Source organism: Eublepharis macularius, chromosome 1 (assembly GCF_028583425.1).
Source record: "Eublepharis macularius isolate TG4126 chromosome 1, MPM_Emac_v1.0, whole genome shotgun sequence".
NCBI lineage: Eukaryota > Metazoa > Chordata > Lepidosauria > Squamata > Eublepharidae > Eublepharis > Eublepharis macularius.
In genome coordinates, this window is record NC_072790.1 from 207,900,624 (window position 1) to 207,924,466 (window position 23,843).

At 41.0% G+C, this 23,843-nt stretch overlaps 1 protein-coding gene across 1 annotated transcript in view; it reads right to left on the minus strand.

Moving 5' to 3' along the window:
• Positions 1-6,491: 6,491 nt before the first annotated feature.
• FSHR (follicle stimulating hormone receptor) overlaps positions 6,492-23,843 on the minus strand; it is a 156,170-nt gene continuing 138,818 nt past the window's right edge. The window contains exons 9-10 of the mRNA XM_054982763.1: positions 19,307-19,492; positions 6,492-8,853 (exon numbers count right to left, since the gene is read on the minus strand). Of these exons, the coding sequence (XP_054838738.1) occupies positions 7,647-8,853; positions 19,307-19,492 (1,393 nt within the window). The 3' untranslated portion in view covers positions 6,492-7,646. The remainder of the gene's footprint in view (positions 8,854-19,306; positions 19,493-23,843) is intronic.

Here is a 23,843-nt window from a genome sequence, read left to right on the forward strand (position 1 = left end):
CCCTAATCTAACCACTATAGAATGCTGGCTCTAAGTGCCATATACCAGTTCTATATTAATTGCCCCACCAGGACCATTGATTAGATGAGGGGAATGTCATCACTTCAAACTAATATCCCATACCAGAATCCTCTTGTTAATGGGAATCAGGTAATTCCAGAAAGGCAGTCATCATGAACCCCTGCCTGCTACAAAGTTCCCATATTTGCTTCACACCCTCAGTCTGGGTAATTTGTTGCCAGCAAAGAAGGCAATGGGTTATCCTTTTGAACCTGGCTGTTGCCGCCTCTGCTGCCAATGTCAACATATGCTTCTACTCTTCCCACGGATTGAACCAGCACTAGATGCTCAGTGCCTGACAGCTTCCTCTCTGTCGCATGGAAATACTCATGTCACACCATCCATTATGCCTCTTTAGATGGTGAGTGAAGCACGTTGTATATTAGATGTGCCTTGGAATGAATGAACGGAAAACATTATTCTCAATAAAGAAAGAGCATCCCTGAGTACATGCACTTCAGTTCTGTGTGTTCCATGTACACCCAGCAAAAAGAAGTCTGAACAATTTGTATTCCTCTAATAGTCTTCTGTTGAGCTAAACAACTTAACTGACTCTGCAGCTGTGTGTGGGAGAGTTCATTCTTTAAACAATTCTCTCCCAGGGCTGGCAGGGAACTGAACGGATGAAAAAAGACTATTTGTATTACCCAAGTGAAGGGATTCTGGGTTATGAGAAAATGCACGGCACAGATGCTTGCTTATAACTGAAGCAACCTATGATTGGAAAAGGTATCCAGCAGCATACTGCAGGTGCATCCCCTATTTCACTACCTATTGCTGTGGCTTGCACTCACACTGGAATGTGTCCATTAAATGGAAGCCGTTCTGATGCAACAAAGCCATCAAGGTACATTCAGCTGTTCATAGCTCTATCTAGCCAGGTGCCGTCAGCTCTGATATGCGGTGGCTGTCCCAGGTGTCAAGCAGAGATCCATCTTGTCCTTGCATCCCAAGATCATTTACGCTAGAAATGCTTTCTGCTAGGAAATGTGGGGCAAGTTGAGTGGTCCGAGTGCCTAAATGTTTGTGCCAAAGCTGCCTAAGCAAACCATAGAGCTCCTTTGCAGGTCTGTGAGGTGGCAGCAAGGGCAAAGCAATCTTTATTTTCCATCACGATTGCTTCAGCTGAACTGGTGAGCAATTCTGGTTTGCACATGGGCCCCTATACCTTAAAGATAATTTCCAAGACTGCCAGCATCTTCAACTTGCCATGACAGTTTTGGATGACACATGGGGACCAGCAAGGACTCGTGGGAGGACATCTCATTTTCCCCTCCCCCACCATTTCCTCTTTTCTTTCCCTGCCCCCCGTAACCTCTATCCCTTTTCCTGCTTCCTTCTCTCCTTTTCACCCAGGTTTGACTGCTCCCCCCCATCTTTACCTTTCCCCCTCCCCTGGCAGCCGCTCCCCTATGGCCTGATGGTGTGGTGCTGGCTGAGCTGGGCCCAGTTGCACGGTAAGGAACCTGCAAGGACTTGCATAGGATACTTCCGTGTATCCTTTTCCCACTCGATTTCCTCTTTTCTTTCTCCTGGCAGCCTCCATATGCTCACCTTTCCCTACATCCTTCTCTCCTTCAAACCCCTAAACAACTTACCTTTTATCTGCTCCCCCTTCATCTATTATTAATTAACTTCATCTATATACTGCATTTCTCTACAATGGGGACACAAAGCAGCTTACATCATTCTCCTTGTCTCCATATTATCCTCATAACAACCCTGAGAGGTAGCTTAGGCTGAGAGTGAGGGCCAAGCTACAAGTGACGAATGACACTTGAATGGCAAGTGGATTGAGTGGAGGGCAAGTGAACAGGGAGAAATACACTTGCCGTTCAAGTGCCATTTGTCACTTGTAGCTTGGCCCTGAGTGACTGAATCAAAGTCACCCAGTGAACTTCCAGAGTTGAGTGGTAATTCCAACCTGGGTCTTGCACAGTCTGAAATTCTAACCACTTCATGACACTGGCTTTTGTGGGTAGGTGGGGCTGCTGTTGAAAAGTAGCAAGCAGCTAGGCCTGGGTGAGCCATGTGGTATCAAGTGGTTGCCCCTGGGTCTAGTCCCAATGAGCCAAAGCAGGCCCAGAAAGGGCCCTGTCCCCTCCACCCACCTTTTACTGACAGAAACCAAGCCTAGAATACTTGGTAAGCTGTTATGGTTGCATAGCAACAGCCACTGAGAGCATCTAGTTAAAGCTTCAGGCACTCTTTTTACCATTTTTTTTAAACCCCGCCCACTATGTATTTTTAAGATTTCAGATTTTTCTGCAAACCTGGGGTATTTTTCAGGTGTGTAAGAAGACCTGTCTTGACTGGCCATGGTTCCAGTCTCCTGATTTAAATATCAGGGCCACTTAGCTATTAGTATATAAGATTCTTTGTTCATAAGGTCATTCAGATATGCTTAATGTAGATTTGACTTGCAGTCCCTTAAGTTGATGCAGTGCGGTGATCTTGAAGGCTACCACATGCAGTTTGGGCTAGGTTGAAGTAGTTTCCCTGGTGTTTTTTTGCAGTGTTTGAGTCCTGCAGCACCTTAATGACCAACAAAATTTTCCAGAGTATAAGCTTTCGAGAGTCAAGCTTATACCCTGGAAAATCTTGTGGGTCTTTAAGGTGCTGCTGGACTTGAACCTTGGTCTCCTACTGCAGATCAAAACAGCTACTCACCTGGGAAAAAAAACTTTTTCAGTTTCTCTTTGCCATGTTTCACTCTTTAATTCAGGTACAACTAGGATAATTTCTAAGATTAATTCCAGAATTAGAATATTCATAGTTCACTACAGTTCATTGGCATACACAGAATGCTGCAAAAAAGCCACATTGGATATTATTGTACACATTACATCGAGATTATTTTGGTGTGGCATTATATTGATGCACATACATGTTGGTCAAATACCACACAAAGAATCTTGATCCCGCTGTATGTACAATCACATTAACATTGCTTTTGAACAGATGAACTTTGGTGTTGTAAAAGGAGGAAAAGGTGCAAACTGTGCATACACAGTACTCTGGACACTCTTTGGAAATAATTAAATGAAATAATGGAGAATTCGTAATGCATCCGTTCCACTTTGGAATCAAGGCCAGACAGCTAGGAACCTTGACTGACATGCTGGCACGTCAATGAAGGTTTTACTGGAGAAGGGCTCCCTTTGGGATATAACAAATCTATTAGGTACAGTTTTTTGTATATTAAAAATCCTAGGGTTCCTTTTTAATATTTTACCAAAAATTCATAAAGAAACCATACCTTCCACGGGCTGGCTTATAAAATGGAGGAGTGGATCTTTACTGGAATCCCTTTTCACAATTTAAAGATCATTTTTGAAAATGTTTATTCCTCTCATGAGATCATATATGTGGGACTCTGAATATTTTTTGAACAAATTATAAGGAATGGTTACTATAGAATGATAAGATTTGTTTTGGTTACAGTGGATGTTAGATCTCTGTATACCATGTCATCTTGAGGAATCAGTTTCCCCCTTCTAATTTTTGGTTGCTTTAGCAGAGTTAATGCTTATAAATATTTTTTTTTCTTTTTATATACATTATTTTTTAAAAACTAGAGGTTTTGCAAAGGGCTTTACTATGGACACGGAAACTGCAAATTTATTATGGCTACATATTATGGACACATTTTTATGCCTTCATTACTTTCAAACAGAGAATTACAAATAGGAGAAATATTTGATGCAAATTCCTCTAGCTGTCTATTCAGACTTTCACTTTAGTAATGACATTGTCAAAAATAGATTGCATTACTAGTTCAGAGACTGCAGGTGAAAGATCACATTTTAGAATATTCCATTATGTTACGAACATAATTCTACCACTGCAGTAAGCAAAGAGAGTAGGGTAAAGCCTTCCTCTTTCTCTGTACTGGCTCACAGGTCGCGAGGACCGGGACCCAGAAGGCGGGCAAGGTAGTGTCATTCAGTTCAAAGTCAGGGCTCCAGAAGTCAGGCAAGACACGGTTGTTCATTTCAAGGTTGGTCTGGGGGTCAGATGTTCAGGAATCAGGCAAGGCAGAGTGAGTGGCTTTATGGTGATTGTACACATTGCATCCATGCCCGGCAGCCTCTCTTGGATGATTTAACAGCCCAAGGCCTAAGGGTCATGCATGCAGCCAGCTGCTCGGGAAGGATCCTGCAACTACTCATCATCATCAGTGAGCAGCTGGCACTGGGCCAGGAGGCATGTACTTTGCCATCTTGCCTGTAGTTCAGTTCTCAGCCTCTGTCTGCAGTGCTCTAAGGGTGGAGATGATGCTGGAAGACTGGGGCTAGCTAACGGAATTTTACCTGCTGGATCAGAGCTGGAGGGTGTTGGAGGCTCTGCCCCAGCTGTTGTTTGTTAGCTGGCAGCTCCTGCTCCTGCCGTCAGCTTCTGTTAACTAGGGGCTGGCTGCACGGAGGTCCTCTTCTCCTGAGGAGTCCTCACTGTCGCTGAGCCCTGGCTGACTCATGACATTCTCCCTGTGTTAGTTTTCTATTTGTGTGGATTTTTTAAAAAATACAAAGGAACTTTCCAAAGCAGGAATTTTCCATCTATAGTCTGAAGTGGTACAGTCTATTTGATCACCTCTGGACTCTTACTTTCATGTCCTCTTTCTTCTGCCCATGTGATATGCTAGATTTCTACAGACAGAGAGCATTTCATGGGGAACTAACTATGAGCAACTATAGGGAAGCAACTATGAGATTCTCACACATGCACTCTGAAGTGCCAGTCTGGGAACAGTTATATCATGGTGTTGTTTGTATGATTAGGCCTTTATCATGAATGAAGGAGATACCCACTCTCCACCTCCTTGATCCAGTCATGCTCCAAACCAAAAGCTCTCCAATGAATCCTGAGCCAGAAGCCCCCTTTAAGCTTCCATCCTCTGGCATGGTTGCAGAAGTGTCTGTGGTTGCTGTGGTCAGAGAATGTCTAACTAAAGGCATTTGCTCAAGTGAATGCTGCTGTCATGGTTAGCAATCATTTAGAAAATATAACAGGTGAGAGAGTGAAAAAAGTGTTTCTTTTTAAAAAATCCCTGCAGTTTCTGAAAAGCTATTTGCAAAAGTTATCCCTGAGAGCTCTTGTTCTCTTATTTCATATAGAGTGTACAAGATTGTATTCATAAAGTACCAACATGATGCAAGCAATGTCATTCCAGTGGTACTGATTTATCAGTGGAATGGGTTTCTCTACTGCACACTTCTGTTGTGTTCTTTGAGGGTTTAGTGGCTGTCTAACTTTAAAAAAAAATGCAGTGGGCTGGTTCCTCCCCAAGGTCAAGCTGACCCCTTCTGTAGAGAATGTGTTGGATAAATGAATTTGCAGATAACTGATGAGATTTACTGCAGACTTTGTCAACAAACGCTCTCATCCGCCATACTCTTGCCCTGGGTGGCTGTTTATTATTTCTCTGGTATTAGTTTGGCCAAAATGGGATTTCAGATGTACAAAATGCAACATAAGTGTAAGGCAATCTGTACCAGTATTTCAGAGCTGCTACAGACACTGATGGGGCTACAGATGTCATTTGCTTCTTCTGGGAGTAGCTTTACTGGAAGAATCTAGCTATTTACCTGAAAATAAGAACCTGGCTTTTGAGTTCCGTGTTACCTATGCCAAGATTCCACCTAGATAAGAAGACATGCATCATTCAGTTAATAAAATCTCCAAAATTTCAGAGTTAATCCAGCCATAAAAGCTTGTGCCCCTCTCTCCACTTTTATTGACATTGTGGCAACTGGGGTTTAAACAGCAGGAAAGGGCAGAGTATGGAGTAATAGGATGGCAGTCCAGGAATCCATTTACCTCAGAGGTCTCCCCGTCAGCTCTCTCTCCTCTTTCCTCTATCACATCAGGACTCTGTCCCAAATAAAACCAGTGACAGATGAACACAATACACAACAAAAGTGATGATAATGAAGTACTAACCTGAAATAGATGGGGCAATGAGCTGATGTAGACAGTGTGAACAGGTTCAAATCCCACCTCAACACATACTCATTCGATAGCTTGAAGCACATCATTATTATCTTAATATCAGACACACATTGAATGTGTAACTGTGTGTGTGCGTGCGATACAGTGATAATATCTGCCCACCTTGCAGGTCTGTTGCCACATTTCTGACGTAGTGTGTGTCTTGGAATGAAATGTGCTGTGTAAAAGCTAAATATTACTATTTATTATTTATGCAGAAACCCTGTGCATGCATTGAAGCACAGGCTGGTCTCTGAACTATCTTAATGTATTTGTGGAATGGCTGAGCTGTAGCACCCCTATGATCCCTCAAACTGTAAATTGTTCACAGTGTGGATAATATGCAATTCTATGGGCACTCACTTGGAAAAATTACTTTTTGAGTGCAGGGGTACCTCCTTCTGCACAAACACACTTAGAATTGAGTTATAGGTAGTTCTTACAATTCTGTAGTCTCAATCTCCCAGAAATATAATCACAGATTTGGGAGAACCCATAGTGCCCTCTGTTGTACTCCCTCCAAGAGAATATTCTATACGTAGAGCTTCTTCACAGTGCCTATGGGAATTTCTTGTTAAAGACCCCCAAGATGAATGTTCTAAAAACTGTAAAGGCACATTATTGAGTCACTGGTTCTTATGAGGATTTTCTTCTAATAGTACTTATTCATATTCTAAAGCCATGCACTCTCTAAAACTCATTGAAATCAACAGGAATATATATCAAACGTTATCCCCCTTTGCTGAATTGCACCTTATTAATAAAGAAGTTTTTTAAAAGATACCCCACAAAGCTAGGAGTTCTTTGCTGTGGCACTGATGTTTGTCATTTATGAAAATAAAAAGTACATCAGAAAATGTGTTTTTTTTCATAAAAAATGAATGTTCAGTTAATTTATGATCTGACAGTTGAATAGAAGTGTTGTTTCTCAAACTCATCAGTTTTCAAACTTAACTCTCATAAAACCTCCAAAGGAGGTGAGAACAACAGAAGTTCCACATGCATAATTAAGACATAGGACAGATTTGATCATTCATAGTGGGACCACTGTCTGTCCTTGGCTCAGAAGGTGGGAACCAGCAGGTATAGAATTAGCACCTGGTCTGCCAGTTTCCTTGTTCAAACCCCTGTTTTCTGACATTTATTCCCATGCTAGCCATGTGGCAGAGCACATGCGTTGCATGCAGAAGATCCCACATTCAGTCCCTTGCACCTCCAATTAAAGGAATGATCTGTGGTAGCAGGAATGGGAAAGTCTTTGAGAAAGGGGTTGAACAAGGAAGTAAAAACAGAAGATTTTATCATGGTCTCCCAGCACTGAAAATAATTTTAGTTTGGGGAGTGTGTTGTATATTGTGTGCACAGTAGGACACAATGCTTTTCAAAAGTAATAACTGAAGATGCTCTGGCCACACAGTTAAGCAGTCAACAGCCTGAAGAACACCTAATTCTGTGTTAGTTTTGTACATGTGGAATTTTGGCAGGTAGAAGAGATTAGGGAGATGCTTCTGTCTTCTTTTGCAATTGCCTGTTTTCCTACGGAACCATTGACTGTCCTTTGATAACTCTTGGGAGAAAGCTACAGTGGACCTTCTTTAGGTGACATGATTCAAAGGAACCAGTGAATAAATTGTTCCATCACTGATTTTTTGAGCTGGTGTGTAATGCCCATTTTTCATATGGGTTGTGTGAACAGAAGAGGAGGTTTCCGTTCTGTAAATCTGAGCATGCATTTCACAACATCCAAACTTGCTCAGCAAAATGAAGAAATCCCTACGGAAAGTCTTGGTGAAGATGGCATACAGGAAGGGATTGGCACATGAGTTGATGGGATAGAACAAAACGAGGAGGATCTTTGAGTTGGACACAGTGATGAGAGGGACCTTGAGAGAAGCTGATATGGCAAAAAAAGAGATGGGTGCCATGCAGAGAAAGTCTGTGAAGATCAGTATGGCCATGCGCTTGGCAATTTTGGTGTCACTGTTAGATGAGAAGACGTTGGGATTCCTAACAGTGAAGTAAATGCTGATGTAGCAGGTGCAAATGATGATGAAGGCCAGAATGTTCAGAACTAACAGAAGCATGATATATGCCTGAGCAAGTGGAGTTTCTATATCCATGGGTAGGCAGATGCTGACCTTCATGTAGCTGCTGACTTGAAATATGGGAAGGATGGCCACAGTGAAGGCAAAGATCCATCCCACCAACATGATGACCATTGCGTGTCGAAAACGGACCTTGCGGTCCAGTTCCATGGCATAAGTAATGGTGTGCCATCTCTCCAAAGTGATGACGGTCAGAGTGTAGACAGAAAGTTCGCTTGCAAAAACGGTGAAGAAGCCAGCCGCATTGCAGCCAGCACCAGTTTGCCAATCTATGGCATAGTTGTAATACTGACTTTTGGTCTGTATGTCTTTGAGCGCAATTAACAATAAATAGATGCCAGTGCACAGATCGGCAAATGCGAGGTTGCACATTAGGAACCGGGGGACTGTGAGCTTATACTGGCTGGTAATTAAAATTATGAACACGACAAGGTTCCCCATGATTGCTAGGATGTTGATGAACCATATGAGGACTCTCAGAATATTGTAGCCCATGATGTCTTCACATGGGTTGAAGGCGTCAGGCTCAGGATAGCAAGTGACTTGAATCTCTTTTTTGTTACATTGGAAGTCAGGGTGGAGATCATCAGTGGAAAAGTCATCTTCAGCTGCAGATTTGTTTCGGAATTTATCTTCAGGATACTCATCCAGGTCTTCTTTGAAAGAAATCTTGTTGCATATCGGGTGCAATGCAGCACTGAAATGGGACAGGGGTATAGTTAGAGTTTAAGAAGCAGGAAAAAATAACACATTTTATATTTCCATGACCCACATTATTAACTAGTTATATAATCCCTTGAGAATATATTTAGGGTAGAACAGGTTTAGCTAATTGGCTAAGAAATGACTTCACTAGATGGCCTGGGGCAAATGAATTTCTCTTAGCCTTTCCACTGCAGTATGGGTATAAAAATACTGACCTACCTGATAGAGTTTTGTAAGGATTATAAGATAACCCATTTTGAACCCCTGAAAGTCCAACACAAATGCTAAGTATTTCTAACACTTCATTTAACACTTCATTTTTAACACATCTCTAAGCATTTTTATTTACAGGAAACTCACCACCATGTCACAGAATCTGGTAAGTTCAAAACTGAACTACTTTAATGTACTCTGTGGGGTTACCTTTGAAGACTGGAAAGTTCAGCTACTCCTGAAGGAAGCAGCCAGATGATGAAACCAGAGCTGCCCACAGAGAACATACACCACCTGTTCTCAAATGATGACTCTGCCTTCCAGTTATTGATGAAGCACCATTCAAAATGTGATTTGGAACAGTCTGGTTCTCTGGCCAATGGAAAAACATTTGCTCCCACATTCCTTTGAAAATTCAGACACCATCAGATGGCCCCTTCCAAAGTTGGGCATGAGAGCTACAAGGAGCATAGGCTTCTCAGTAATGGCACCCTTCTTGTGGAATCTCTTGTTTAAGGATGTCCATCAACCCCTTAACTTGCCCCGTTTGCAAGCTGGCTAAAGCCTTTTCCCGTTCAGGCCATCCTGTTCAAATATTCTGTTTGCTCTTCTGTTGCGGCTGTTTGACTGTTGTTGGAAATTGTGTTCAATGCGATTTTAGTTTGTAATTGTAAGTAGGCCACCTAGAAACCCTTTGTATTAAGTGGAATATTGACATTTTAAAATGAATAAATATATGCAGAAAAAGCAACCAAGCGAGGCTCCCAACTGCTGATCTCAAAGCCTCCTGAGACAAGAGCCCACTGATGCTGCAATAGCATTTGTAGAGTGGATATCAGTAAGTGACAGCCCCTCAAAAGACAACAACAACAGCAAACATAGGCAAGAAATCATAGCTAGGCAGTTCCCCAAGAGACAAACTGATCTTTATGTCAGAACAAGAAAGCAGGCTGCATTTCCTAATGGGCTCTGTCAGCTTCACAAGTTTAATCAACCCACCTGCATTTCATGGGTAAGAAGAAAGCTAAGGACAAAAGGAAACAAATTGTTGGCTGCCACCATCATCTATCTGGCGGCACTCTTTAGAGGATCGGGCTATGATATGAATCTCATCATTTGGGTTTTCAAACTTTTACATATCTGTCAATTCTGAAAATTTGATAGAAACATGTTTAGGAGCAGGCTGTAAATGTCTACTTACTTACTTAACTTATACTTTGCCTTCACCTAAAGAGGCTGACATGATTCTCCTCTCCTCCATTTCTTCCTCACATCAACCCTGTGAGGTAGGTTAGGCTTGAGTGTATGCAACTGGCCCAAGGTCACCCAGTTGGAGTCTCCCAGATGCTAGTCTGAGACTAGCCACTACACCAAAACAAGTCTTTCTGAGTTCAATAGTGTTTGCTCCTGGGTACATATGCATAAGATTGCAGCATCAGACTTCCCACCCTGTTCTTATTATGTGACTTGTTGTGATCCCGAAAAAGCTGGAAGTAAATGAACACATTCTGTTCATGAATGTTTCTATGTGGATCCATGTCAGGATGGTCAGATTGTCTACATCTTAGTCCTTTATTGTTCCATTCCTCCTGGATTCTGTAGAATTCTTAAACAAATTAATTCCAAAGTTGGAATACTGGTGTATGCTGCAGTTCTCAGTTCTTTCAGTTCATTTGCATTGTTTCCCCAACTCTGTATCACCAATATACACACTGATAAAACATGGCAAAAAAAGGAGTGCTGATTAGAGATGGGCACGTAACAAAAAACCCCGAACCACGTGATTCATGGTTTGTAGCATTCCACGGAACATCGAACCACGAACTTCTAACCTTTTCCCAGTTCGTGGTTCGTTTTTCCGTGGCATTTCAGTTGCCCTGCACCAGCTGCTGAAGCTGCTGCGAGGCGTTTGAAACAGACAGCCCCGAAAGAAGCTGTCATTTCACAGACCCTGCGCTGGAATCGGTGCAGTGTCTGTGAAATGACAGGTTCTTTCTCCTGCTGCCGGGGCTGTCAGTCAGTCAGTTTCACAGATCCTGCACTGGAACAGTGTGGGGTCTGTAAAACTGACAGCCTCGGCAGCAGGAGAAAGAAGCTGTCATTTCACAGACCCCACGCTGGTTCCATCAGCTGAACCCCGCGCAGGGTCTGTGAAACTGGCAGCCTCTTTCTCCTGCGAAGGAGCTGTCAGTTTCACAGACCCTGCACTGGGTTCAGCCAATGGGCTGAATCTGGTGCAGGGTCTGTGAAACTCCTACCCAGCCACGGAACAGTTGGAAAAATTCGTTTGTTCTGTAAACATGCGTTCCCATGGAACGCATGTTTCAGTGCAAACGAACCAGCCATTCTGTACGGAATTTTGTTCCATGGTTCATTTCGTGCCCGTCTCTTGTGTTGATACAGTTATAGCTCTGATTTTGATACAATTATATCTCTGATTGCATCAAGATTATTTCTGTGCAGGATTTTAGGTATAAGCCCTTGCACTTTATTATAAACACTGTCTAAAGAGCATCTCGATGCAATAATAGAATCACATCAAGATGACTTTTTGTGATATTTTAACCAGCTACAGACATGCATAGGTGTAATGTGTAAAAGGAATTTGGAATGAAATGAAGAAATTGAATGTTGTAGCAAACCACACATGCATCAACTTTGGAATGAATTTTAGAAATTCAATCAGTTAAACCAGAATTAGGGAAGAGCAATGTAGTATGGAGCAAAATTATGGAACAAAAAAGAATGGAATAGGAAAACCTGCTCACCTCTGGTTGTCAGTTCCATTGCTGAGACCATTTGTGAAACACAAAAATTTTAAAGTCAGCACTTTACTGTGTGTGTGTTTAGGGTGAGGTGAGATTCAGATTAAGCTAAGTGGGGCTCAAGACCAAGTCCACTGTTATTCCCTGATGTAAAAGGTCATATAATCTTTTTGAAGAATTTCAGTCTATATGCAGCGAGCTTGCCTGAAAGCATTCATCTTCCCAGCCACATCTGAAATATCCTGAGGGGGTATGTAATAATATATGATGAAGCTGAGGAACATCAGAACTCTCATCAAGATGAAAAATAATTTCTCTGCCATTTCCCGTATGCAGCCCTTGATCAAGCAGTCATCAAAGCAGAGTTGAACCTATTGAGAAAGGCAGGAAGGTCTCTTCAAGTATAACCGAAGATTCCTGAACTTGCCCACATCTGTAACAATCTTTTCAACACAAGAGAAGGAACATCTGCATGGCAAAGACTTTTCAAGGGCCACTGCTTTCAGTGGCCATGGGAAGACAGAATTTGGTTGATTGCTAGCCCCAGACTACTTCCTTCCTGTGTCCCCCCCCCCCCCCGCAGCTACTACTTAGCTACTTCAAACTGATTCAGATATTCAGAATGACATACAAGGAACTACATGTCTGAATGTGTCCTAGATGTTAAAATCTTCCTGAGTGTGCTAGTAATACATGACCATAGCGGTACTTTGGTTTTGGTCATTCAGATATACTCCATGCGATCAATCACAAATATTTCCAAACTGTCTGGGATCTAGGAATCCAAAACAAAGGACCCACTCATCAAGAAGCCAAAAGAGAACTGGTAACCACAAGAGTGGGTGGCACAAGTATACAATATTTATAACTACTTCAACAATGTGAATTAACACAATATTTATATCAATACGGAAAGTACAAGTATTGGTGGATCAGATGATTTATTTGTTTACTTAGGAACGATTTGTGCCACCCATGATTTGGTTTTTGGTCTTGTCTCTTTAAACAAAAGGTGGTAGAATAATATATAAACCACTCCTCTTTGTAAGAACGCTGCTGAAATAAGCCGATTTGATTGGTTGAATAGCCTATGAGCTGCGATTGTGATTTTTGAACTGTAGTACATTTCTTTTGAATTGCTTTGCATTGGGTAAGTGTAATGGCTTCATTTTGTTTTATTATGAAAATAGCCGGATGGTGCATTTGCTTACGGTTTGTAATTTGCAGATGAGATAAATACGTTCCTGAAGAGGTCTTGGACGAAACGGTGGTTCATACCAGTGCTGCGTGTCGGGCGTTTCTGCTTTTAGAATCTACTTTGAAGAAACCTGAGCGGAGAGTCTGCGCCCTATGGACACTTTACTTGTTGACTGATTCATATTATATATGGTTTGACCGTCTTACCGGGTTATATACTTGTACACCATGTATTGGACACTTTGTATTTTCTGATTGATTTACATTTCATATGGTTTGACTGTCTAACCGATTTATGTATTCGTATTCTTTGCACTTGTACTTTCCGTATTGATATAAATATTGTGTTAATTCACATTGTTGAAGTAGTTATAAATATTGTATACTTGTGCCACCCACTCTTGTGGTTACCACTTCTCTTTTGGGATCTAGGAATGCCACAACTGCAGATTTACAAACTGCATTCTGTTGGGCAAGTAAGATCTTGATGAACAGCTTGTTTCTATGCCTCTCTGGATCTTGCTCAGAGGCCCTACACTGGACCCCTCTGTCTGAAGTCAGATGGAGGGAGATGGGTCATGGACAGAGACTCTATGCCTTTGAAATAGGCTTCCTTGGGAGATTTGCCTGACACTTTCTCTACCGCCATCTGGATGTCAAACAAAGACTTTCCCAACAAGCATTTGCAGGATTTGATGTGTTCTCTCCCAATTTGTGTTGCCACTTGCAACTCAGCAGTGTTTTTGGTTTGTTGTGGTGCTGTTTACTTGTTTTTTCTATTGTCTTGATTAAGATCTGTGAAATTTATGCTACAGATCAATCAATTGCAGTTGTTTTACTGAGAATTGTTTTATTTATGTTTTATTAGCAGCTTTAGGCAAATGTTGTTAATTGGGAAAGTAGGATATAAATGATTTTAACAAGCAAATAAATGAAATGGCCATCCTCGGGCGACATTTTTATTTGTGGGAAACTACAGCCATCATATATATTTCCTCTTGCCAAAACAAATGTTTTGTGGGGTGACTTTCATCCAGAAGAAAAGTTAAGCAGTCTCTCTCCATCCCACATCTTCCTCTACTCAAAGGTGCAGCCTGCTCAGTACAAACTATGTGTTTGAGTTTTTAACAAGTTGGGTCCTGGTTCCCTGGATCCATCTTGGGTTCCCTGCAGCTACACAGCAGCTGCAGGGGATGACGTAAAAAAAAATAAAGAAGTGCCCCAAACAGGCTCAGAAAATCACCACAGGTGGATGCAAGGCTCCTGTCCCCTTCTCCCAAGCCATTTTCTCACGGGGAAACAGTGCTGAGGGAGTTATTTCTCCATTTTTGCTGCTTTCTGTGCACAGAATACTCTATGTGGAGCAGCAAAAATGGGAAATAACTCCCCCCCCCAGTCTGTTTCTGCATGGGAAAATGGTTGGCGGGGGGTGGGAGGGTGGGAGAAGGCAGCAGCCTTTCCTCTTCTGTGATGGGATTCTAAGCCTGTTTGGGCTCCCTTAAAAAAAAAACCATTCCCCACAGCTGCTGTGCAGCTGAGAGGAACCTGGACCCAACTGGTTAAAAACCTAAAATGTGTAGTTTGACCCTCAGACTACTTTAAAATTTAAAACAACAACATAGAGTGAAAAAAGCACAACACTCTGTGACACACAACTTCAGCTTCAATGAGGTGGCAAATCTGTGTCTGGAGTATACCACTTCAGAATGCTGATGAGGGGTCACATGAACACATGTGGTTCTGTACAAACATAAAATTCCCAGTCTGCAGAAAACTAGCATGTCCCTACTGGCAAATACCACAGGGATAACTTTAACCTGCTGCAGCAAAATCCTCAACAGCAAAAAGAATCTTGTGGTCTCATAAAGTCCAAAGCTTAGGTCCTATGCTTTCTGCATGCAGTTCTCTTCAGCCATTGTGGAAGCTGTCCTCTGCTCTGGATTGTACTTTTTCTGTTACCACACACTTCTGTGTTTGTGTGACTAACGTTTTTCAAGCAGCCCCAACGTGCTAAGCGTGAGCTGCATGCATTCCATAGTGTAGGAATGCCACTGTAACAGCCGAATAACAGACCATGTGGAACGAAGGCATAGGATTCAAGCCATTTATTGTGGCATAGGCTTCTGCACAGGCAAAGAGCCCACGTTGTCAGATAAGACGCATTAAGTAGTCACTTAAATGGACAGGTTTCAAAAAACGAAGCAATGCAAGAGATGGATGGAGGTGCGACATGTACTATGAAGACTTCAAACGAACACAGAATCCAATCACATGAAATGGCAACAGGATGACCCATATGCTAGCACCTGTTAGTGATAGTCAATACACTATTCATAACAACCACTGAGAGAGAACCATCAGACCATTTGTTAATCCAGTGGCCATTGTCACATTTTGTTTTAGCAATTCTATCCATTAATTATGCATTGTGTGTAGAAGTACTTTCTTTTGTCTCTACTGAATCTATGTGGCCAATCATTGGATGACCCCAATTTCTACTGTTAAGAGAAAGAGAGAAACATCTCCATTCATTCTCACTGTTATTCTGTTGGGTTTGGATTATGATTCATTTTATTTTATGTTATTGTATCTTTTTTGTTACTGTACAACATCTCGACAACTTGAAGTGGGATATAGTTGACAACCAAAACAACACAACCCCCAGCTTTCAAGAACTTACAGCTCTTTGCTTCCTGGAAAAAGCAGCTTTTTGGAGCCTGAAATCAAGTCTGTATCATTGAATTTGACCCACTCAAAACAATGATCAACTTTATTTCTTTGATTCCCTCCCCCACCCAAAGCTTTAGGTAGAAACAAAAATAAACTCTCTCAATGACTGTGGTGGAGGCTGGAAGACCCAACTTTTCATTTTGAAGCTAAGGGGATATTGTGTAAAAAAGAGCCCCAGCCAACTGCTCTCTGTGTGGGGAGAGCTCAGCTGTGAGAAGGTGATAAGAAAACATTTATCTTTCTGAAATTAAGGAAGAAAACATTACTGGACAAGGAAATCTTCTCTCATATGGCCAAGGGCACCATCCTGAAAGGGCAGTTTAAAGAGATTTCACTTAACCCTGCTGCGTTTCTCCCACCCTCTCCTAAGTTTCTCATTTCTTTCCACAAGGATGACTAAAATAACTTCATCTATTGTGAGGTGTCCTAGTTTGCCCTGAACTCTAAATAAACAGAACCACCACCATGGGTATTTCTAGCTGGTACTGAAGACCTATATTTATTTTTCCTATATCTACATCCATAACCTTTGCTCTACCTGGAAAGCTATTGCGATCGGGGCTCCATTTCTGGAGCAGAGGGGAGGAAAAAAGAAGTCTCAGCGAGGTTCAAAGACCCGTTCTTGGATATATTCAAAATATATTTTTTAGACTCTAGTATTAGCAAAGTGCCATTAGGAAAGGACAGACCTTCCCTGTTTCAGACCAATGTTGCTGATCAACACACTGATCAGAGTGCATTTTACAGCAGTGCATTTTAAGACTGATTGCTGTGGGTTTTCCTCATGCCTCTTATTAAGCTAAAGTAATTTAATTCATGCCGTTAAAAAAAAACAACAAAGTAAAGCAACCTGCTTTATTCATTTATAAAAAACTAAACGCTCAGGCTCAAGCTTCATGTTACAGAATAACCTCTGTGTCCGGGGATGAAGGCGCCTCTGTCCCTGTCCTTAGTCCAGCGGGCTGGTTGCAGGGGCACTGCCTGGGGATGGTCTCATCTGGCTGCCCCTACCACCTGGCGACCTTCTGTGACCTCCGCCACCTCCTCCAATGCCAGCAGGCCTCGGGCAATCTCCACTGTCAACATGTGGCCATCTGGGGTTGCTATTGCTTTCCCCACAGCAGGGCAGCTTCATACATACAGATGCATGTATGAACCGCTGTGCAGTATGAACCGTAACATTTAATGCTTTTAAATATTTTTAAATGTATTATTTAATGCTTTTAAATGTTTTAATGGTGGGTGATGTTTGTATTTTGTTATCCGCCCTGAGCCTGCGAAAGCGGGGAGGGCGGAATATAAATTAAATAAATTAAATTATCGTCCCAAGATTGGAAATGATCCTTGTGCTGCTGTTATTCCCATTAGTGAAAAAGAAAGACACTCATATAGTATTCATCTTTCCCCCCTAAGGCTAATACCAGCATGAGGGGAATTTCTATTGGGAGGCAGGTGTGTGGACAAAAGGGTTAACTCCTCTTTTCTGCATCATGGCCCTGATCCAAATCAGACTCCCTTACCCCAGGCTGTTTCTTAAGACCTAAGTTTCCATTAGGAGCCCTAATCAGAGATCTGCAGTGCAACATGGAGCTCAACCTCAGCAGAGACCTTTACTGGGCAATCCTAAGCAGAGTTACACAAGTATACGCACACTGGTTTCAATGGGCTTTAAGTGGCATGAGTTTGCATTGGATTGTACTGAGAATACAGGGTTATCCACACTATATCTCTGAATAAACTTTAGAGATATAGGATTATCGTTTAGGCTTTTTCATAAAAATCTGTGCACATTTTCTTGTGCAAATGGAATTCCATCCATATTACATAGCATGGGGAATCTCATGCATTATAGTGGCTGGAGTGTTAGACTAGGATCCGGGGGACACAATTTCAAATCCATACTCTTCCAAACTCTTCCATGAAACTCACCGGGTTAGTCATCATCTCTCAACCTAACCTACCACGCAGGGTTGTAGTGAGGATAATATGGAGTAGGGGAGAGAACCATGTTTTCTCCTCTGAGTTCCCTGATGGAAGGGCAGAGTAAAATGAACTAAATATAAATAAAACTGATGAGTATGGATACTTGGATAGCAACAATTTCTGAAGAAAGAGTAATTTGTTTTCTAGGATACAGGAATCCTCTGTTGATGAGATAAGGAATACTACCAAGACAGGATTCTCTATCAATAGTTTTCTTTCCTCTGGATGCTGTACAACTGATGTGGACTGAAGGTGGACAGTGGTCCATTGGACCACACTGGTCCATTGCCAGCTCCCTCCCCTCTGCACTCTAGCTGCTTGCCTGGCTCCCTCACCCCCCCCCCCCACCGGGTCGCAGCATGGTGGTGGCTGCGCGTCTGGGAGTCCAAGCCATTCTGCACTGTCATCTTTCTCCTGTGTTTGTTCCCTCCAGGACTGCGGGCATGCAGCCATCCAGAGCACAGGGGAGGATAGCAAAGGTAGAAGGCAGTGGTGGTGCCCAATGGGGTGGGGAAAAGAAGCCAGCCAAGTAGACAGAAGAAGCAACCGCAGTGACCAGGCAGAGGGTGGCAAGAAAATCCTTTCCCTTCCTCATCCCCCAGTGCATGGTTCTGTCTTTGAAAACTACAGTTCCCAAGTAAAATTGTGTCACTGGCCATGGGTTTGAACCTGCGCCTAGCTTCTCCTCATCACAAATCAGCTATACCTTAACCGTTAAGATATCTTGTTTTATTACTGTTGTTTTATCGTTCTATGTATTTCTATTATTGTTATCTGCTCTGAGCCTTCCTATGGGGAGAGCCGACTATACATTCAATAAAATTAAAAAAATAATAATTGAGTATTCTGTCTTTCTTTCTTTATTAAGAAAAGGTAGACCATGGGGAATCCATTATTTATTTTTAAATAGTAGATAGTAGGCCACATAGGACAAGTCAACTCCCTCCTGCTTTAAACCATAAACCAGTAAAAGCATTATCAGCAACACAAAGCAACAGAGCTTGTGGGTTAATTAAATCAATCACTGTGCAAATCTCAAACAATACTTGAAAAGACAAAGATACATGATGAGAACCCTTGATATTTGAAGCTCTGCATTATCCCCCTGATGACAAATCAGTGGCAAGGAAACCTGATGGAAGAGGCTGAGAAGAACCCCATGATTAGCATCAGTGAAACTCCACAGGGGCTAATGAATCTTTTTTCCTGAAAATCAGGGATGCCAGCACACACAGTGGGTATATCCATTTCATTGTCTTCAAAAGCAAAGTGCCGGGGCCTATATCACTCTCTCTACCTTCCCAAGCAATAGGAAGCTCTAAGGACATCCTGGAGTCAGCTGAAGAGAGTGATGTGGACTGAGAGTGTTGCTTACTTTTGGTTTATTCACAAAAATAAATGATGAAAATGGAGCTGGCAGAGTAAGCTTTTAAAAGCAGCATCTGTTCCTCAAAAGCAAACATCTTACACCCAAAAATGCTTCTTGTGGACCAAGATAAACTTAAACATCCAGAAGTTAATGGATGCTCAACATTCAAGGCAAATGGAGATACTCACTTTTGTTTGGTCCAGTTTGTGAATGCACAGCAGTGGCTTGGGTAGGTAAGGCTTGCTTCCATCAAAGCACGAAACTTTTCCATGGCAGGTAGTTTTTTTAAATTGTAGGTAGATTTTGCAACCAGTTTGCTAATGTGCTCCAATCCAATGCTGGGCAGAAAGCTGATCCTTGTCTCTGAAATATCCCTTTAAGAAAAAAAAAATCATAGTTTCTCATTCAAAACAATCCAGTTAGCCACAATCCCCAAATGCTGGAGACATTTTACACTCTCTCACTGGCAACTTGGGAAAAAAACCCTTCTCTGATAAAAGGCTCTTTGCAGATGCAACTCCGCAAATAGGCAAAATCAACAACTGCCCATACATGCCTATTCTCTATTGTAACTTTATGGAATGGCTTGCCTGAAGGTGCCAGGAAAGCTCCCACTCTCTTGGCTTTCCACATACTATGCAAAATTGAATTATTCAGAGGACCTTTTTTACACAGGTAATAGGACTGTATTGTAAGGAAATGGTTCAAGAGACAGGTACTGTGATGTAGGCCCTGGTTTGAAACAGATATTGATTGAACAAAAGGAAGCAAGCCTGATAATTGCTTTATTTTCATATTTGCAAAGATTTTTTTCATGTTCTTTCTGCTCCATTCTTGGAAAAAGCTAAGCTACAATGGTCCGCTGGATGTCCAGAATAATCTCAACAGATTGTTCTGAAGATATACAAAGTGTATCACATTTATTTCACAAGAAAGATCTTTTATAGATCAGAGAGAAACTCATCACATAGGGAAGGGAGAACTGGAGGATTTTGGTATAGTCATGTGTTTTTCGTGTCACGGAGCCTGTATTAGATAGCCACATCTTAAGACCCCTGAATCTTGCAGTTTTTGGTTGCATGAGACTATGTAATCTTTCAGAAAACACTTTGGTGATATTCTTAAAATTGTATTTTATCTTTTAGATCTAAGATTGATAAGGGAAGATGACATGTACGCATAAGGATAATATCTTGGAATTATGGAACTGTTTGATGTATCTGTGTGATCTTTGTATATTTAACTACTTCAAGATTGAGTAGAATGATTTTAAATAAAAATCTTAAAAGACAACAATGAGTGATTTTTGGTTGGGATACATGGTTTTCACTTTACACATGGAATAAATAAACTTCTGATTTATCTTCAATCAGAAGGCTGTTAGCCTTTAAGAAAGACACTGAATAAGAGAACATTCATTTTAATATAATGTGGTTTAGTAATTAGAGCATTGCTTTGAAATAGACAAGAGACTCTTTTGTTTCCACACGTCTACATTAAAAGGAATGCTCCCCACAGAAGAGACAGAACTTCACAACAACTAGGTACTGTCTGTTCTGTAAGTATGTTCCTACTGGGTAGTTTCTGCATTGTTTAATGTCAGGTTTAATTGCTTAGGCTCTGTTTCAGCATTGTTTCAGGTCTGTATCAGATTTTCGCATGTTTTCAAATTTCTCCAGATTTGCATTTGCATACCCTATTGTATTGTTTATTGAATGTTTCAGATGTCGATTGTATTGACTTACATTGTATAATCTGCCCTGAATCTCAGTGAGAAAGGTGGATTACAAATAAATAAATAAATACATACATAAATAAGCCATACATAGTAAAAAGAGAATGAACAGCACATGAGTCCCACTGAACTCAATGAATCTTACTTCTTAGGCCTAGGTTGGATGACCTGAATTATACTTTGTAAAGGCACAAAAGCCATGTTTCATTAGGATTAAAATAAATAATGTGCTTTTACCTCCTAATCATTCCCATATTTTCCTCCAGTATAGTATAAACATTTCAAGGAAAAATTTACGGCAAGTCAAACACTGAGAGAAAATTGGTACAAGATTTTTTTAGATGGTACATCACACCAAAGATATTGAAAAAGTGGATAAGAAATATGTAGAGTCATGCTGGAAATATAAGGAAGCAGACGATTCCTTTTTTCATATGTGGTGGACATATAAAAAAAGTTTTAAAAAATTGGAAAGACATACACGCTGAGATTCAGAAGATTTTAAAAACTGATTTTGCCATGGAACCTCAGATTATGTTGCTGGGAATAATACCAGGTAATGTTGACAGAACACTACATAAACTATTTAGGTATTTGCTTGCGGCAAGAGTGGTAACGGCAAGTAAATGGAAAGAAGGAGGATGCCCAACCAGGGAAATATGGAAAGGCAAAATGTCAGAATATGCAATGATGGTAAAATGGATGAATTACATAAATAGAAGGCCAATTAAAGAATTTGAAAAGAAATGGGGAAATTACTTTGTGTACAACAGACAAAATTTATAAGATGTCTTAGTCCTGTAAATTTGAATATGATTGAACATTGATATATTTTATAATTTGACTGTAAGATAGTTATATAAAGATAATTGATAGAATAGACTGTATGGCAGATAATACTGAAATACTGGCAAAAAGTCAACATTATTATTGTTAAGTAATACTTAAGTAAAAGGTAATGATAAATATAGAGAAAATAAGGATTTTAAAAATATTTTTAAGATAGACAGGTTGGAATTCCCAATATTACTTTACCTTAACACTCTTAAAGGTTATGACAATTAGTTATATTAAATAATAAACATTGTTATTGTTAATAATTGTTACTGTTATTGTTTAAGAAAAGGTAATGATAAGATGGAGTAATAATGAAATAATGAGCTTTTTATTTTATTTTTTAAATAAGGAGTAGAAATAGGTTTGAATTTTGTACGTGTTGTTTATGTGGAAAAATATACACTAAATAGGCTTAATTATTATTCTAATATCTATAAGGGTTATAATTTTTGTACTATGTATTTTAATAATCCTTGTAGCACACAGCTTTATATTTGTCTTCCTTTCCCCTTCCTTTCCCTTTCTCTTTCTGTATTCCATTTTTATTTTAATAAAATCAGTATGTTTACAAAAAAAAATTCAACGTGGTGCTTTTCAGCAGAAAAATGGCATGGGAGGAAAGGGTAGAAAGACTTCCACCTCCCCCCGCATCATTCCTCTCTTTAAATATAGGAGCTCCAGCAACTGGATTTTGTAAGAAAAATTATTTAAAAGTCAGCACAGAACTACACACAATGGCATTTTCAGTCTCATTTATAGAGTCAGATCTTTGTGCTAAGGTTACTGATAGTAGAGAAACATCGGGTTGGTTATTTCAGCTAGGCTAGGGTACCCAACAAGGACAGAGATCCTCCTGTATGCTGGGTTGTGGAAGGAGAATTTTTGGCTTTTCCCATTCCTTCATTAACAAGCCCCAAGCATCCTCCTTCCCTCTCACCCAGCAAGATCCAAGGCAGGACACAGAGGAAGTGCCTCTGAAGAGACCATGCTGAGTATTACCAGCAATGGCAGTAACGGCAAAGGAGGTGACAACAGGTGCCAATCCTGTCACCTTCTCCCAGGTTGCCATCTCTTGCCAGTTTGGGTTGCCAAGTGGCTGATGGGGTCACTTGTGTGGTGAATGCAGCCCCGCTCTGGTGCTCATTTGTATATCTACTCCTTCCCTGCCAACAGCATACAGCCGTTTCTGTTCTTAAGCTTTGTGTGATGTTTCATGTCATCCAAACTGACCTTCCACTTCTCTCAGGGGAACACACACTGTTAAATTTTATTTTACTTAATACATTTATTTTATTAAAAAAAATCTAGCCTACTTCTTTGTAGTACCAACTGGCTCATGATGAGAAAGTGAGATAAAAAACTATACATAAAATAAAACACAGCAAGCAACAATAACAATAAAAGAATTATGCCCCAAGTTCAATGCAAAACAGTCCCCTACACACTTGAATCCAATCCCAATATCAATAAAAGCACAAGCCCAACAAAGGTTAATGCACTTAACAATTCCAAAAACATGGCAGCAGAGCCTGATCAGCTAAAGGGCTTGCCTCTAACAACCCATTGAAATAAATTGACACTACAGCACACAGCTTTCTAAATAGCCAGCAAGGGTGCCCTATGCACCTCCTCTGCCAGGCCATTCCAGACTGTGGAAGCAACCATCAAGAAGACTGTCAATTTAATTGAGGCCAAGTATGTCTCCTGAAAAGAGGGGAAGTGCAGCAGGAGAGGCTGGGCGGAACTGTTGCTGACACATCCATCCTGCATCCCTAGAATACCCATGCTGTGACATTACAGAAGATGCAGCAGTGGTTTAGGCGGATTGTAGGTGATAGATCACAGCTAGCTTTTCACTTTGTGGTGAAACGGTAATTGTTTCAAATACAGTCACAGAGCTTGGCTTTCCAAGGGGGTAGCCATGCTGAACAGATATGATTGTTTTCCTCGAGAAAATAGCAATGAGAACTGACAAGGAGAAGGCAGCAGGTAATCTAATAGGCTCCATAGTAGCAAAAGAAACTGCTTGTAGCCTTAGCAATTAAGTATTGATAATGAGGTTCAGTGTTTTTTAATGCCTCTGTAGAGCTGAAGAGCTGCAATAAATGGAAAGAAGTCAGTGTGTCTAGAAATCACCATGCAAAGCATTCAGT